The sequence below is a fragment of the Brassica napus genome (assembly GCF_020379485.1).
Source record: "Brassica napus cultivar Da-Ae chromosome C3 unlocalized genomic scaffold, Da-Ae chrC03_Random_31, whole genome shotgun sequence".
Taxonomy (NCBI): Eukaryota; Viridiplantae; Streptophyta; class Magnoliopsida; order Brassicales; family Brassicaceae; genus Brassica; species Brassica napus.
The window spans coordinates 18,449-31,892 of NW_026014201.1; the positions used below are offsets into that span (position 1 = coordinate 18,449).

A 13,444-nucleotide genomic window follows, 5' to 3' on the forward strand; every position below is an offset into this window, starting at 1 on the left:
AAACAAAAGTAAAGAAAACTTTCTTCCTTTAACCATTGCCTCAATATCAATCATCCTCTTGCTGGAATATAGAATTTCAACTTGAAATTCATTATTATAAAAAAGAGCTAATCCACCACTCCTCCCATTTGGATCCACCGTAACCAAACTATCATATCCAAAATGGTCCTGAAACCTTTGTACGAATTCGAAATCCTGTTTTGTCTCGGATAAAAATAAAAACTCTGGTTTATATTATGCCATGTTTCCCGAAGATAACTTATGGTCCAATGACTCCCAAGTCCTCTGCAATTCCAACTTAGTATTTTCATATATAATGATTGTAAGAGAAACGTCTTTGTCGAATCCATGAGGCCATAAACCCACAGACATGTCCAATATAATTTAATTCCTTTTTCCCATATTTCCATAGTCCCTTATATAATTCCTGAGGCTGCTACAATTTTCCATGGCCCATAATAAAAAACCTGGAAAACTTACAACCAGTGAACCAGTAACACCCGTATTGTTAAAGTATGTCCTCAAACCCGTACCAACACCACAGTATCCCCATAAAAGGTCTCACTAGAATAAAAAGATAATCTCATTAACGCACATAATCCAACCTTGTTTAAGACCAATATTAAAATTCCACCAGATGTCCACATGAAATTTCTTCGCAGTAGAACCACCACACAACAGATGTAAAAACCAACTAAACCATCTTTATTCCAATCCATAAACTTGAGATAAAAACTTACAGAGATACGACATAATGACGTATTGAATCTGCGCTTCTCGTATCGTAGAAAAATCAAAGCCTCTTCCCGATCAAGGAATTCTCCTCCCCTGAAATCAACTGAAGTTTCAAAACATAATGCCTTGTAGCCGTCTACCTTCACTTTGATTCTCCCATGATCAAGATCCACTTCAAGCCACTCCCCAAAAGCCTCACCGATTCTCTCGAAAATCGGGGCAGCCCAAAATTCTAGAGGAAAACCCAGAACCTTTACCCAAAAATGATCTCCGAAGGGTAAGGTCGTTCTTTCCTAGATTGCCAGCGAACCAATGATAGCATCCAGTAGTCGAGATGAAACAGCTGCATCCTTAGGACCTCGTCATTATCTTCTTCTTCCTCAAAATCAAACTGGAACTTGCCCAGCCCAAATCTGTCCCAATCAATTTCCAAATTTTTGGTAGCGTCACCACCAATGCCTTCACATTCTGCTCATCAGGATTCATGCATCGACCAATCAAAGCCTTTGCATAGCCTTGAATGAGCCCCGTGTTGTCAAAGTTTGGCCCCGAAATCTTCAGTCTTTTGGGTTTCCCTCCACACTCCTCGCACTCCCAATAAGTTGACTCTGAGTCATTGAAACCAAAGAAAAGAAAAAGCCACAAAAACCTTTAACGATAATTGAAATGAGAACTGAGTTGTGCTGTAAATCGAAGACCCTACACCCTAGCTTGATTCCCATTAAAGAAAATCTTCTATGATTGATACGAGAAGTCAGCAACCAAATATTTTGAATCCACTCAACGATTCTAACCAGCCAAATTATCCAATAGACTTGCATATTCACAAACCATACTTTCCATCTCCTAGTAATAAAAGATTGAGGAGTATCCTTTTGACAACCCTTAAAGAAAAAACACCCAGATCTTGCGATTTCGTTTTAATTAGAACGACAATCGTACCACAAAGATCTCGGCTTTGGATGATGTTTGACGATGATTTCCTTAAGCGTAAGGAGCCCGAAGCTTTTACCGATTCTAAGGATCTTGCCCTCCATATATTTCCATTTATTCGGAGATTCCCTCCGAGATCCACACGATCTCTCCTGGTGGAGACCCCAGTTTGTTTCGATCCTCTCCAGGAACCTTCATAATGATGAAGATCTGCCCTCTGATTATCCCGTGTGACCCTTTGATCCCCTGGATCCCATCCTCGAAGATCCATCGTAACCCTAGAAAAATGTCACCGTCGCCATCGCTCTGTAATTTAGTTTATTAAACTAAATCGTAACATTAACAAATCATATCATATTGTAAAAGTTTTAATTCTCTTAATTCACTAGGTTAAGATCCGTGCATTGCGCAGGATGAACATTATATATATAAATTATTTTATGTATTATATATTTTTACACATTATGAAATAATAAATATATATTGACATCTGCCAAATCATTCAAGAAAATAACATATACGGTTATGTTTTCTTTTGTAAAGAAGATTTTGTTTGATACCATAAATATAAAGTTAATCCTATTTTCATATAAATATGATGAAATTCAAGGGCGAAACTCAAATTTTCCAAATAGGATTCTGCTTTAATAGTATAGATGTCTTTATTTTTATTTAATTGCCTAAATTCATATATTTGTTCCAACTATACAAAAAATACTACTTTATAAATACAGAAAATGACAGATATTACTCATAGAAAATTTTAATATTATACTTTAAAAATTTAACTTTTAATGATATTTTTAATTTAATTACTTAGATGCATATTTTGTTCTAGTCATTTAAAAACTAAACTAGGAAGATTGTATAAATGAAAGCAATGAGTTTGTTTTCCCAGTTAAATGAAAATACACTACGGGTCTGACTGGTGACCATTCGAAAACAAGAGGAACGAAAAAAAAAGAATGTACGGGAATAAAATAGCAGGAATGAAAAGAATGATTGTTTCTTATCAAATTTAACAAGGAATAATTTTGTTCTTTAATTCTCTACAAAAAAAAAATAATGAAAGAGAATGAGAGGGAATTATTATTCCTTGTGAATGGTGATTTTTTTTAGGAACGTTAGGGAATGCATTATTCCTCGCTGTTCCCTGGTCACCATTCATACCCTACAATAACACACATCACTTAATTTCTAAAAAAATTCATTAATAGAGTGCAAAATACAATAGACCAAAATGAATTCAACCTAAATGATGTTACAATAGTTTTTAATTCCTTAATTGCTTAGGAAGAAGAATTTGAATAAATTGACTCCGAAATAACAGCTCTCTGAATACATTATTTTGTATAAAATTTTGGTAAGTTTTTCCGTATTATAATATAAACTATCTAATATAACAAAAAATCAAACTCATTTATATAAAGTAAGATTTCACTAACTCTGATACAAATAAGAACTTATCTCTTTTTGAAATGCAGAAAATTCGTCCGGAATAACGCATAAAAGAAAACGAGGACATCCGCTCGGATCACGTACGAAATGAAAAGGTGTGTCTTTATTATAAGGAGTGTCCAAGTAATAATGTTGTATTGGATATTAATCTAACTATAAATATTTCAGTTCGTCTAATAAATGCTCGATCAACATTCAAACCGAAATTGTTTGACTGTAAGTTTTTATGGTTTATTGTAACATACTTTAATATCTATACTTTTCCAGAAAACTAATTCGGTTTCAAATGAAAACTAATACTTTCCCAGAAAACTTTTCAAATAATGATCATCATTTGGCTGATAAGTGAGAAATGCTATAACGAAGAACTTAATGTTAGTCTTAATATTTTAGCATTGATTCAGTTTTTGTTTTCATTTATTTTTATATAAACATTTTGTTTTCAATTCTAAATTGGTATATATTATAATATATATGTATCTATCAATTTTTAAAACATAATAAGTATACGATATATTTTTCATTGAATAGATTATTTTCAAACTTTCACATGTATTTGTATCTTCTTCTATGTATATATTTTCGGATTATTATTTCATTATTAAAATTGTAACTATATATATATATATAGATTAGTAAAATATTTTTTTATTGTCATATTCAAAAATATTGTAATCGCAAATTTAGAAAGTTTTTTAAAAATTAAACTTTTCGCTTCATAAATTTATATTATCGAGAAAATAATTAAACATTTAGTTTTTGTTTAAATTTTAAAATAAACTATATAGTTAATTTGTTTTCTTTGATTTAAGGTAGTAAAGATTAATCATTGTCAGAAAACTAATTCGGTTTGATCCTAACCCACATAGGCGAAAGAGTGCTTAGGGCAGACATAATCACTGGCTCACACATTGGAGACGAAGTTTTAATCCCAAGAGTTCTTCTCTTGCATGATGAAACAAATCTGCCGTTCACTTTACGTCGACGACAATTCCCTATCAGATTGTGTTATGGAATGACAATCAACAAAAGCCATGGGCAAAGCTTAAAAGAGGTTATCCTATATCTACCTAGACCGGTCTTCGCACATGGTCAACTCTATGTGGCCCTCTCACGTGTAACAGCAAAGCATGATTAAAGATCATCAAAAGCGAAGATTCACACCCACGGAAAGTGAAGAACATAGTCTACAAAGAAATCTTCAACCGCCTTCGTTCCTATGAGAGTACAGAAAATTCAAAACTCAGAATCTCATCGAAGGTTTCTTAAGTCATTATCTATCTAATAATTCACATTAATTTGCTATGCAGTATTCTACCTATCATAAGAATGAATCAGAGTTAAAACTCCTTCCCTGATGATGGAAGTACGTATCCCTATTATATTCTATTACAAAGTTATGTTAACTGATTTATTTCAGAATAAATTTTCAGGCTCTCCAAGAAAATCTCATCACATCTACCACCATCTTCGTCAAAAAGTCCACCATCTTATTTATGATTTTCGCTTCTCTGTTTTAAGCTTCTATGTTTTAAGACTTTAACATTTGCTCTTAATAATGATAATGACTTTATTCTCCTTTTAAAAATGATTTACAACACACTTAAATTTTAAAACTGATCAACTGTATTTTGAAAAACCAAAAAAAGTTTGACAAATCAAACAAATAACACCCAAAACATCATCAAATATGCGTTGGAATTAAATAATATAACATACCTCCAAATCATCGTGGATTATCACATAAAATTAATATGTTTGAAAGCATGTTCCGCGCGTAAAAACTTTGAACCACACATAAAAATATACAAATTATAAAAAATTGACAATACAAAATAATTCTCATTCTTATGTGTGCAGAAGATGCAGCCGAAGATCGCAAAAACCAAAGCGACTACCTCGGACCACAACCAATAATCGTTAGGATCATTAGGATGTGGCCCATCACAAACCACAAAAACAAAAATGCTTTCCTAAGAACAACTTTCATTTGTCTCGACATCCAGGTTTGTCTAAGAAATTACTATATTTTATTACTCCAACTACATTTGAAATGATTGCTTTTAACCATTAAACATGAACAACAAATGGAGGGGAGGGTGCCTATCTCTACGTCAGACAAAATGTACCAACGGTTCGAAGAAGAGAAAATTTATCACATTAGATATTTTAACCTTCTTCCCAATAACCAACGGTATAAGCTTACCATTCATCCATACGTAATCAATATCAACGAGACCACAATTATTACACAAATTCAAGAAAACATTCCACCAATTCCTCCGTACATATTCCGTCCCCAACACTACACCCAGTTGATCAGCTTAGCAAGTGCAACCAACTTCCTCCCAGGTAAAAAAAAAAAACCCTTACTATCTCACATACCAATAAATTCTCTATTTTTGCACTAAAAATTATTCCCACAGATGTTGTTGGCCGAATGTACCTTATCCAAGGAAGTGATTTATATAACCACAACACAAATACAAAGATCATCATTGGATTGCGTCTAGACAGGTTTTAAACATTTTATTAAATGATTTGATTTCACCAATATAATATATAATACCATAATTTTTTGTAGATCCAAAGTTGTACGTCTAACTATATGGGACAACGAGGCGGCTAATTTCAGGGAGTTAAATCGTATATCTACCAGAAAAAACCAAATCGTAATCGTCACAAGTATCATCCATTCCACCACGGTATGAAGGTAATAAACTAACATAAATTTATGTCCAACTAAATGCTTACGAATATTTCACTTTACAGGGAAATTATCACTCACAACCACACCAGGATCGCGCTTTTACTTTGACAACGACATTGATATCATACAACGCTTCCAAAAGAGGAATAAACTGTCATCCTAAGTCTGATGGCATAACTCCACATGGAATCGAACAACAACACACCAAACCACAAAATCAACTGCTTTAAAATTTGTGTTACCGATTCCTACGTTAATTAAAAAGGCACACTCAGATACTTTTTTCTCATACGGAAATTGATTGCTCAACACAATATATTATTCAAACTTCCTATTGTTTAGAAAGAGAAACTGATCACCGCATCACATTAGAACAAAAGCTCTATGGTTAATTCTACAACAACAAAGATAAACTAACACTTTCTTAAACTAAAAACTACCAAAATATATAAATTTCCCTTTAGTTAAACATGTTATCCGCGCGAAGCGCGGACAGCGGCTCTAGTATATATAAAATCTGGATACTAGTTCTATCCGAATAAGGAACAAAACAATAATATTTTATTTTTTGGGAATTGGACTGTATAGCCACACAAAAAATATCATAATTAACTATCTAACCCAAAAAAAAAGTTCCTCCATTATTTATGAATATATACTATATTACCCTTCTTAGTTACCGGTTAATGAAAAAAAAATACACTTCTCTTCTTCTTCTTTGATTATGAACTACCACCACTCTTCTTTCATCCCCACCGCCTTACCCTCCGTCACCGTTATGATACGCTATCACCAACTTCACACTGTGCTTTATATTTATTGTGTCTTTAATCACCACCTCTTTTTCTATCATCATTATTTCTTTTAATTATTAACCAGATCTGTAAATTTCGATTTTATAGTTTTGCCATTAGATCCTTCAAAACAACTACAATCTTCTTGATACCAGTCTTCTTCTTCATAAGCTTTTAACCTTCCAACAATGTCCTCAAAACTCGTCGTGTTAAGGTCAAGAAGTTGTTCAATGGAAGCAACGATCTGAATGTATTTCTTTCTTGGTAAGCTCTTAGGAATTTTTAACAATCTTTGATTCTTCTATCACCTCTCCCAACGCTGTAGATTTTGAAGAAATCTCAGATAACTTGCCTACGAAGGTATCGATCGTATTTCCATCTTTCATCATAAGTCTATCAAACTCTGCCATTAAAGTTTGTAGTCTCGCTTCTCTGACCCTCTCAGCTCCGAGATTGCGTGCTTTTATTGCGTCCCATACACCTTTAGCTGTGTCCAAGTCGCCAACTTGAAGGATTAGTGCCTCTGGTATAGATTGGAACAAGAACGCTATTGCCATGTTGTTTTTCTTCTCATCTTTGATTCCAGGTTCAATTGCCTCCCAAACCTCGCTGACTTTCAGTGCTATCTTCATCCTCATACACCAGACAGTATAGTTTGATGTAGTTAGCATTGGGAATTTGATGGAGGTTCGGCCAGACTCCTTGCTTGCCGCAGTTTCTTCCTTTACTTCCGCCATTTGTTTGTTTCAAGCTTTGAATTGATTCTTGAGGCTCTGATACCAAATATAGAATCACAAAGCAATATAGAAACTCAAAGCAATAATAAGAAGTTCTTCTCTTATTCAATCAAGCAACAATTCAATCAAGCTCTCTAAGAATCACTCAACGCACACACCCATCATTATCATTGTTATCAATATATATAGAGAGCTCTATTTCCTAATCCTATTAGATAACATATCTAGAAAACTTCCTAAATACATTATACTTTCCAATCCTCAACATGATAGGATTAGGTCAATAGTTTGTTTCTTAAGTTTCCTTTTTCTTCAAACTTAACTCAACAGCTATAAATAAGAATACTTTTACTTGTTCAACAACTTTTGAGATGCACGTTTATAATATTTTTACTTGCTTCTGGTTTAGGTGAATTTGATTTGTAAAACGTAATTTCTACAAATACGAATTTTTCACATCTATCTAGTTTAACACTATTTTATAACCTTGAACTATTCGTGGAACGTGTTATGATCGATATAAATGAGTGCGTAAACTTAAATTAAAGGGCTTATTTGCAAACTAGCCATATTTTCAATACAAATTAGGTAAATGTCATTGATTTTGACATAATGTAGTTTCTAACATTTATGCCACAAAGTATCCGATTTTATCCTTTATCTTTACAGGTATCAAGTAAGTGTGTGAGGAAATAATGTGTCCAGTATAATATAAAGTCAAAAATACTTGAAAACTATTCCAAATGAAAGAAAGAAGAGTCATCCACGTATACATTTATTGACCACATGCATAAGCACCAAGTGTTCTATTCCATATCATTGTTGTAGTATCGGATTATAACCTCACCTACAACCTCTAAATACTAAACATAACTCAACCTCAATCCTTAGATACTAAATCTTCTCTCAGTCTCATCCCAATCCCTAAATACTAAACCTTAAACCCTAATCAGTAAACCCTAAACCCAAATATAAACCATAAACCTAAGTATATGGAACAAAATAAATAACATAGTACATATTGATAAAATTATGAAAGTTTATGATTGCATGAAAGAAGTTAATACTGGCCCCAACCATACTCCCTCACTTTCTAAATACTAAACTCAAATCACTAAACCGTAACTCAAATATAAACCCTAAACCTATATATCAAAATCTAAAAAGTACATAATATTATGTAATATTAAATTTTATTATGAAATATTAAACTATACAGTTTAGATCATAGTACAATTTTTATAGGTTCAAAAACATGTAACGATAGAGAACTTAAGAAAGTTACAAACTATATTTTTAAATAAAATAGAGCACTTTTAGTAATCGTCAAATGGAATGGAACATGACAAAATTGTATAGTAACAAAATATATCACATTACATAATATGTCCATGTAGAATAGAACAAGAATCTGTAAATGGAATAGTAACGCCACTTCATTCCACTTCATTCATATGCAACTTCCATGTTGCAGTATTGTTATTGAGATCTCAGATATGGTGCACGCTTGTCATTCATATTTTAATTTGTCACCATCAGCTGAATCACCTACGTTATTAGGGAGAATTAGTTCTAAACCCAGTTTTCAAATATTTAATTTTCTATACTGTTTGTCCGTCAACTAATTATTATTTCCATATTATAGTATTCTAATACCAATGTATTATCAATGCCACAAAACTATAAATCAAGCAAAGCACCAGAACTTACAGAATTTGAGAAGGATCTTCGTTGAATCGGTGATGTGGAGGCGAATCGACCCGGGTGAAGCTCATCGCCGCCTCGGTTGTAACTGCGGCGGCGCTTTGGCGGTTTCGGACAGAGAAGGTTAGGACTTTTAGAGAAGTTTCTCGATCATAAAATACTCTAGAATTCAGGCGGTGGTGATAATATTGATCTACTCCATGAGTGAGAACATGCCAATCATAGAAGTTTCCAAGAAAAATTACAAAAAGGAAGATGTGAATATCGAGCTGCCATGAATTACTTTGACAGGTAATAGTTATTAACTTTTATTTTCTGTCTGTAAATTTCACCGATTGCTGAAAGGGAAAAATAAATTATTATAGAAAAGACACAGTGTGTATAGTAGTATTAGGAAAATGGACATGTAGCTGATTAGTGATTTTTAGCGTTATACAGCTAATTTCCCTAAATTAAAATAAAATAAAATTACAACCTTAAACCCCACATATTAATTTTAAAAATAATTAATGGTTGAAAAACCAATCCATTGATCCAACTTGGTCATAAAAAAGTTTAGGCATGTATAAATAAAATCTGAAGTCTCAGAATATATTTTGATATGGACTTAACTATAGTCATCGTGCATATAAAAAATGCTTTTTAAATATATTTTTTCTTTTGATTTTATGACAGATTTTTATTAGAAATAAAAGATGTGTTGTCGTTATACTTTTAAACATAAGATATTTTCTTTTAAAAAATACAGAAGACATTTATTTATCCATATCTCCGATATTTTGATGTGTGAACCTAATTCATTTCTTATATACGACCAACAAGGAAAAAAAAACGCATCTCCTTCGACTTTTCTTCATCGAAACATCTAATGGAGTCATCTTCTTCCCTCCTTCATCACTCTTACCTCACTTACTTTAATCCTCGAAAACTTGGAAAACCTTCCTTTTCTTATCCATTAATGCCGAAGTTGCGAACTCGCAAACCAACTCGCATTTGTTCTAGCAAGATGTACGTTCCCGGTATGTCATATATTTGTAAGAAAATGTGTTTTTTATCCATATATTGTATTATTCTCTATATAGATTACTGTGTACTTTGTTGCCCAAAACAAAAGATTACTGTGTACTTTTTATTGAAGTGTTGTTTTTTAATTGAGTTAGGCTTTGGAGAAGCTTCACCGGAGGCTAAGGCAGCGAAGCATCTTCATGACTTTTTTACTTACGTTGCAGTGAGGATAGTGTCTGCTCAGCTTGAGGTCAATTTAATTCAAAATTCGCATTTAACTTACAGTGTTTAAGAAAATGTTTTGTGTGATTAATTAATTAATGACAGAGTTATAACCCTGAGGCGTATTTAGAGTTAAGAGAGTTCTTAGAAACAAACTCAGTAAGTGACGGCGATAAGTTCTGCGCTGCTCTCATGCGTCGCTCTTCGCGTCACATGAACTTAGGTACCAAATAAAACCACCTGTTATACATTAGTAAATAAATTGATTACAATATTTTTTGTTAAATATTAGTCATTTTATATATCCATAGGCTTAGTATATACTTATATATTCATACATTTATATCTGGCTTTATATAATAAACTAATCAAATTCTGTTGTCGTCTCATGATCAATGCAAGCCCTTCGAATTTTAGAGGTAAGCTAAGCTTTTCTTTCTTTTCTCCTTTAATACATTTTCAAAACTACACTTCATATATCTCTAGGTTTTGTATTTACGGTTTTGAACCTTTTTGTAACCGTTAACGTAGGTACGGTCTGCTTATTGTAAAAACGATTTCGAATGGGACAATTTACAGCGCCTCGCGTTCAAGGTTATCACTCCTCACCATAATCTCTCTCTATATATACAAGTGACTGAATATGAAGTATGTAAATGTAACATAAGCATCTTGTGTTTGTGAAAAATGCAGAATGTGGATAGATCCAACACAAATCATGCGTGAATACGTCTTAGAGACTAGCCATGTCGAAACTGATACGGATAAGTGAAAGCTCTCAAGTCTCCAGAGGATACACACATGAAACCATTTGTACATACACATACATATATACCATTGCGCTTGTGTTAATCATAGTCCATAGAGTTTTAATCATTAAACCTTTTCTTGAAAATAACAAAACTAATCAAGAATCAGGATCGATTACATGGATACTAGGAGAGGCATGGATTTGTCCTGAACCAAAATAAGATTAGGCATAGTATTCAATGTTCTCTAACCTGTAGACATACTTAACCACAATGCCTCCACTTAAATGAATACTTTTCTTTGATCGATCAGCCATCCAATTTATTCTTTCAACCATCTAATGTCAATCAATCTCAATCACAAAATGTTTGTCTAAACCATATTGCTACTAGACTTACCGCTACGTTTTGCAAGTGGAAGTTTGCAACAGAGTCTAAGTTTTTCCTCTCTTCTCCTCCTGCAAAGGTACCTATGTAAAAAATCAAGACAAAAAACAGTAGAGGTTATGATTATATGATTCATGTTAACATTAGATATACAAGAATGAACATACCTAGCACAAAACCACATAAGAATAGGTTCTTAAACTGGAAATATACAAGGTGAAGTAGCCCAATAGCAGTTCTTTTGTGATAGAAGGTTTAATAGAACTTCATTGCGTTGCTACCGGAAGAAGAATCACTGCATAAACAAGAATCGTTGAGTTAATGCCTTGAACAAGATTTGATAATAGCATAAATGAAGTGCATTGATTAAAAAAGCTTCTTATTCTGACGGACTCATAAGGGTTTGTTCCTCTTCTGGTAGTAATACATTCTCGCTGAATGAGTTTGAATTGCTCTGTGTACCACCGCCCTCATCTTCACCAAATCTTGATGTGAGATGAGAAGTTTGAGAGGAACCATTGCATGAATTCAGGGATGGGGCTAAGTGTTGCAAATGTCTGCATCGACGACCTATTCCTAATATCTTCTTTTGAGATTCCACGATCGGTTTGAGATCGTTACCGAGAGAATTACGCCTTATGAATAATAACGCATTGTTAGATTAAAAAATGTTGTTTAAAATATAGTGTATGGAACTGCATACCTCATAAGCGACCTTAGTGTATGGAACTGCTTCTCAAGCAATGAAGCAGAATCATCCCAAGTAATGTGATAAAGCTCTAAAGTAGCAGGACTAAGCCACATCCCTAGCTTCTCCATAGTATTATAAAAGTTTCACCACATTTCCAAATTTATTGATAGTAGCTATTTTTTTGTTTGTAAATTTCCCTATTATTTTTAGTAGCAATATTTGGTGATAAAATATAGTACTATTACACCTTGTATATTTCCTTGAGTAATAAAAAAAAAAAAGCTAAAGAAAAACGATTGTTCCAGATTTTATGGTTGATTATAGCCATCATCTAGTTGGACTATAAAAAGCGATGAAGAGTAACTTCATTTCATCAATCATTAAAAAATCATTTACGTGAAGAATGAAGACCATTTCCCTTAATTATTGTTATTGGCTTGTCTTGTTGTCGTCATTTTCCGTAAGTAAGCATGCATATATTTCAAACAAACCAAAATGTATTTTTTTTTTACCAATATACATATATCCAGATTAGAGAAAAAAAAAAGATTTTTTTGAAATCAGTTTTAAATTGTTTATTTTAAAACTTTTCTTAGTATATTTGTTTTTAATATCACTTTATTATATTTTGGTGTGTTCAAGGTCAGAATCTTGCAGTGGGGAATTTTTGTAAGAACAACAATGACTGCAAAAAGTTATGTGGAGGCTATTGCAACAATATTCGTGAAAGTTGTGTGTGTCATAATTTAAACAATATAAATGCAATAAACCTTGGTTCTTCTAACGATCCTTGTATCCCAGAACATCCCGGTTGTCGTGGAGGTCCTCCACCAAACAGTTGAAAGTGTAATGATAAAACTATTGTATTTTGATCCCCAAAAAACTATTGTATATGTCTGACATAGTATATGTCTGACATAAGTTATTTGCTGAATAAAACATAATTTCATTTATCAATTTTGTTGTTCACATTCATGTCTTGGATTTTTAAACAATAAACTTGATTAACATACTAGCCAAATATATACTTTACCAAAAGAATAATTTGTGAATAACTCCAACCCGCATAATGAGAAAATATTTTCGATAAAATAATTAAATCTATACCACAAGTCTTGTTTCTTCCGATATGAGAGACCCCGTTTAAGTGCCAACATTTTCTGGTTACAGTAACAGTTACGGAAACTCTGATCCAAAGACAAAAAAGAAAAAGAAACATTCTAGAATTTCTCTGAAGAACAACAGAGGTTGGCTAGACCAGCTTGTTCGATGGTCTGAGTGAGATCCCGCAAAAGGCCAGGTGGAATCCCATTGTCTGA

The 13,444-nt window shown here is 32.9% G+C and overlaps 2 protein-coding genes and 2 long non-coding RNA genes across 5 annotated transcripts; 2 read left to right on the forward strand and 2 right to left on the reverse strand.

Annotated features, from left to right (window-relative positions):
- Positions 1-565: 565 nt before the first annotated feature.
- Positions 566-2,009, reverse strand: LOC125594681. Its single transcript, XM_048770781.1, has 2 exons — positions 1,678-2,009; positions 566-1,343 (listed from the first exon to the last, which is right to left on the reverse strand). The coding sequence occupies exons 1-2, from the start codon at positions 1,937-1,939 to the stop codon at positions 1,087-1,089; spliced, it is 519 nt and encodes a 172-aa protein (XP_048626738.1). The 5' UTR covers positions 1,940-2,009; the 3' UTR covers positions 566-1,086.
- A 6,630-nt stretch (positions 2,010-8,639) lies between these two features.
- LOC125594679 lies at positions 8,640-9,185 on the reverse strand. The gene is made up of 2 exons (XR_007329948.1): positions 9,078-9,185; positions 8,640-8,915 (listed from the first exon to the last, which is right to left on the reverse strand). It is a non-coding gene; the product is annotated as an uncharacterized LOC125594679 (long non-coding RNA).
- Positions 9,186-9,830: 645 nt separating this feature from the next.
- Positions 9,831-11,356, forward strand: LOC106366917 (chaperonin-like RBCX protein 1, chloroplastic). Of its 2 annotated transcripts, XM_013806599.2 has the most exons (6): positions 9,831-10,090; positions 10,232-10,326; positions 10,404-10,521; positions 10,701-10,717; positions 10,830-10,892; positions 10,992-11,356. In XM_013806599.2, the coding sequence occupies exons 1-6, from the start codon at positions 9,940-9,942 to the stop codon at positions 11,022-11,024; spliced, it is 477 nt and encodes a 158-aa protein (XP_013662053.2). In that variant the 5' UTR covers positions 9,831-9,939; the 3' UTR covers positions 11,025-11,356. The 2 variants fall into 2 exon arrangements, with proteins under 2 accessions (XP_013662053.2, XP_013662054.2); XM_013806600.2 differs by lacking the exon at positions 10,701-10,717 and having other exon boundaries at positions 10,828-10,892.
- Positions 11,357-12,528: 1,172 nt separating this feature from the next.
- Positions 12,529-13,001, forward strand: LOC125594680. The gene is made up of 2 exons (XR_007329949.1): positions 12,529-12,585; positions 12,768-13,001. It is a non-coding gene; the product is annotated as an uncharacterized LOC125594680 (long non-coding RNA).
- The last annotated feature ends 443 nt before the right edge of the window (positions 13,002-13,444 follow it).

Coding starts and splice junctions, on each gene's coding strand:
- LOC125594681 (XM_048770781.1), bottom strand. CDS start 1,939: ATGGATCTTCGAGGATGGGATCCAGGGGATCAAAGGGTCACACGGGAT. Junction 1,344..1,677: donor CCAAAGCCGAGATCTTTGTG/GTACGATTGTCG, acceptor TCAATGACTCAG/AGTCAACTTATTGGGAGTGC.
- LOC106366917 (XM_013806599.2), top strand. CDS start 9,940: ATGGAGTCATCTTCTTCCCTCCTTCATCACTCTTACCTCACTTACTTT. Junction 10,327..10,403: donor TAGTGTCTGCTCAGCTTGAG/GTCAATTTAATT, acceptor AATTAATGACAG/AGTTATAACCCTGAGGCGTA. Junction 10,893..10,991: donor TACAGCGCCTCGCGTTCAAG/GTTATCACTCCT, acceptor TGAAAAATGCAG/AATGTGGATAGATCCAACAC.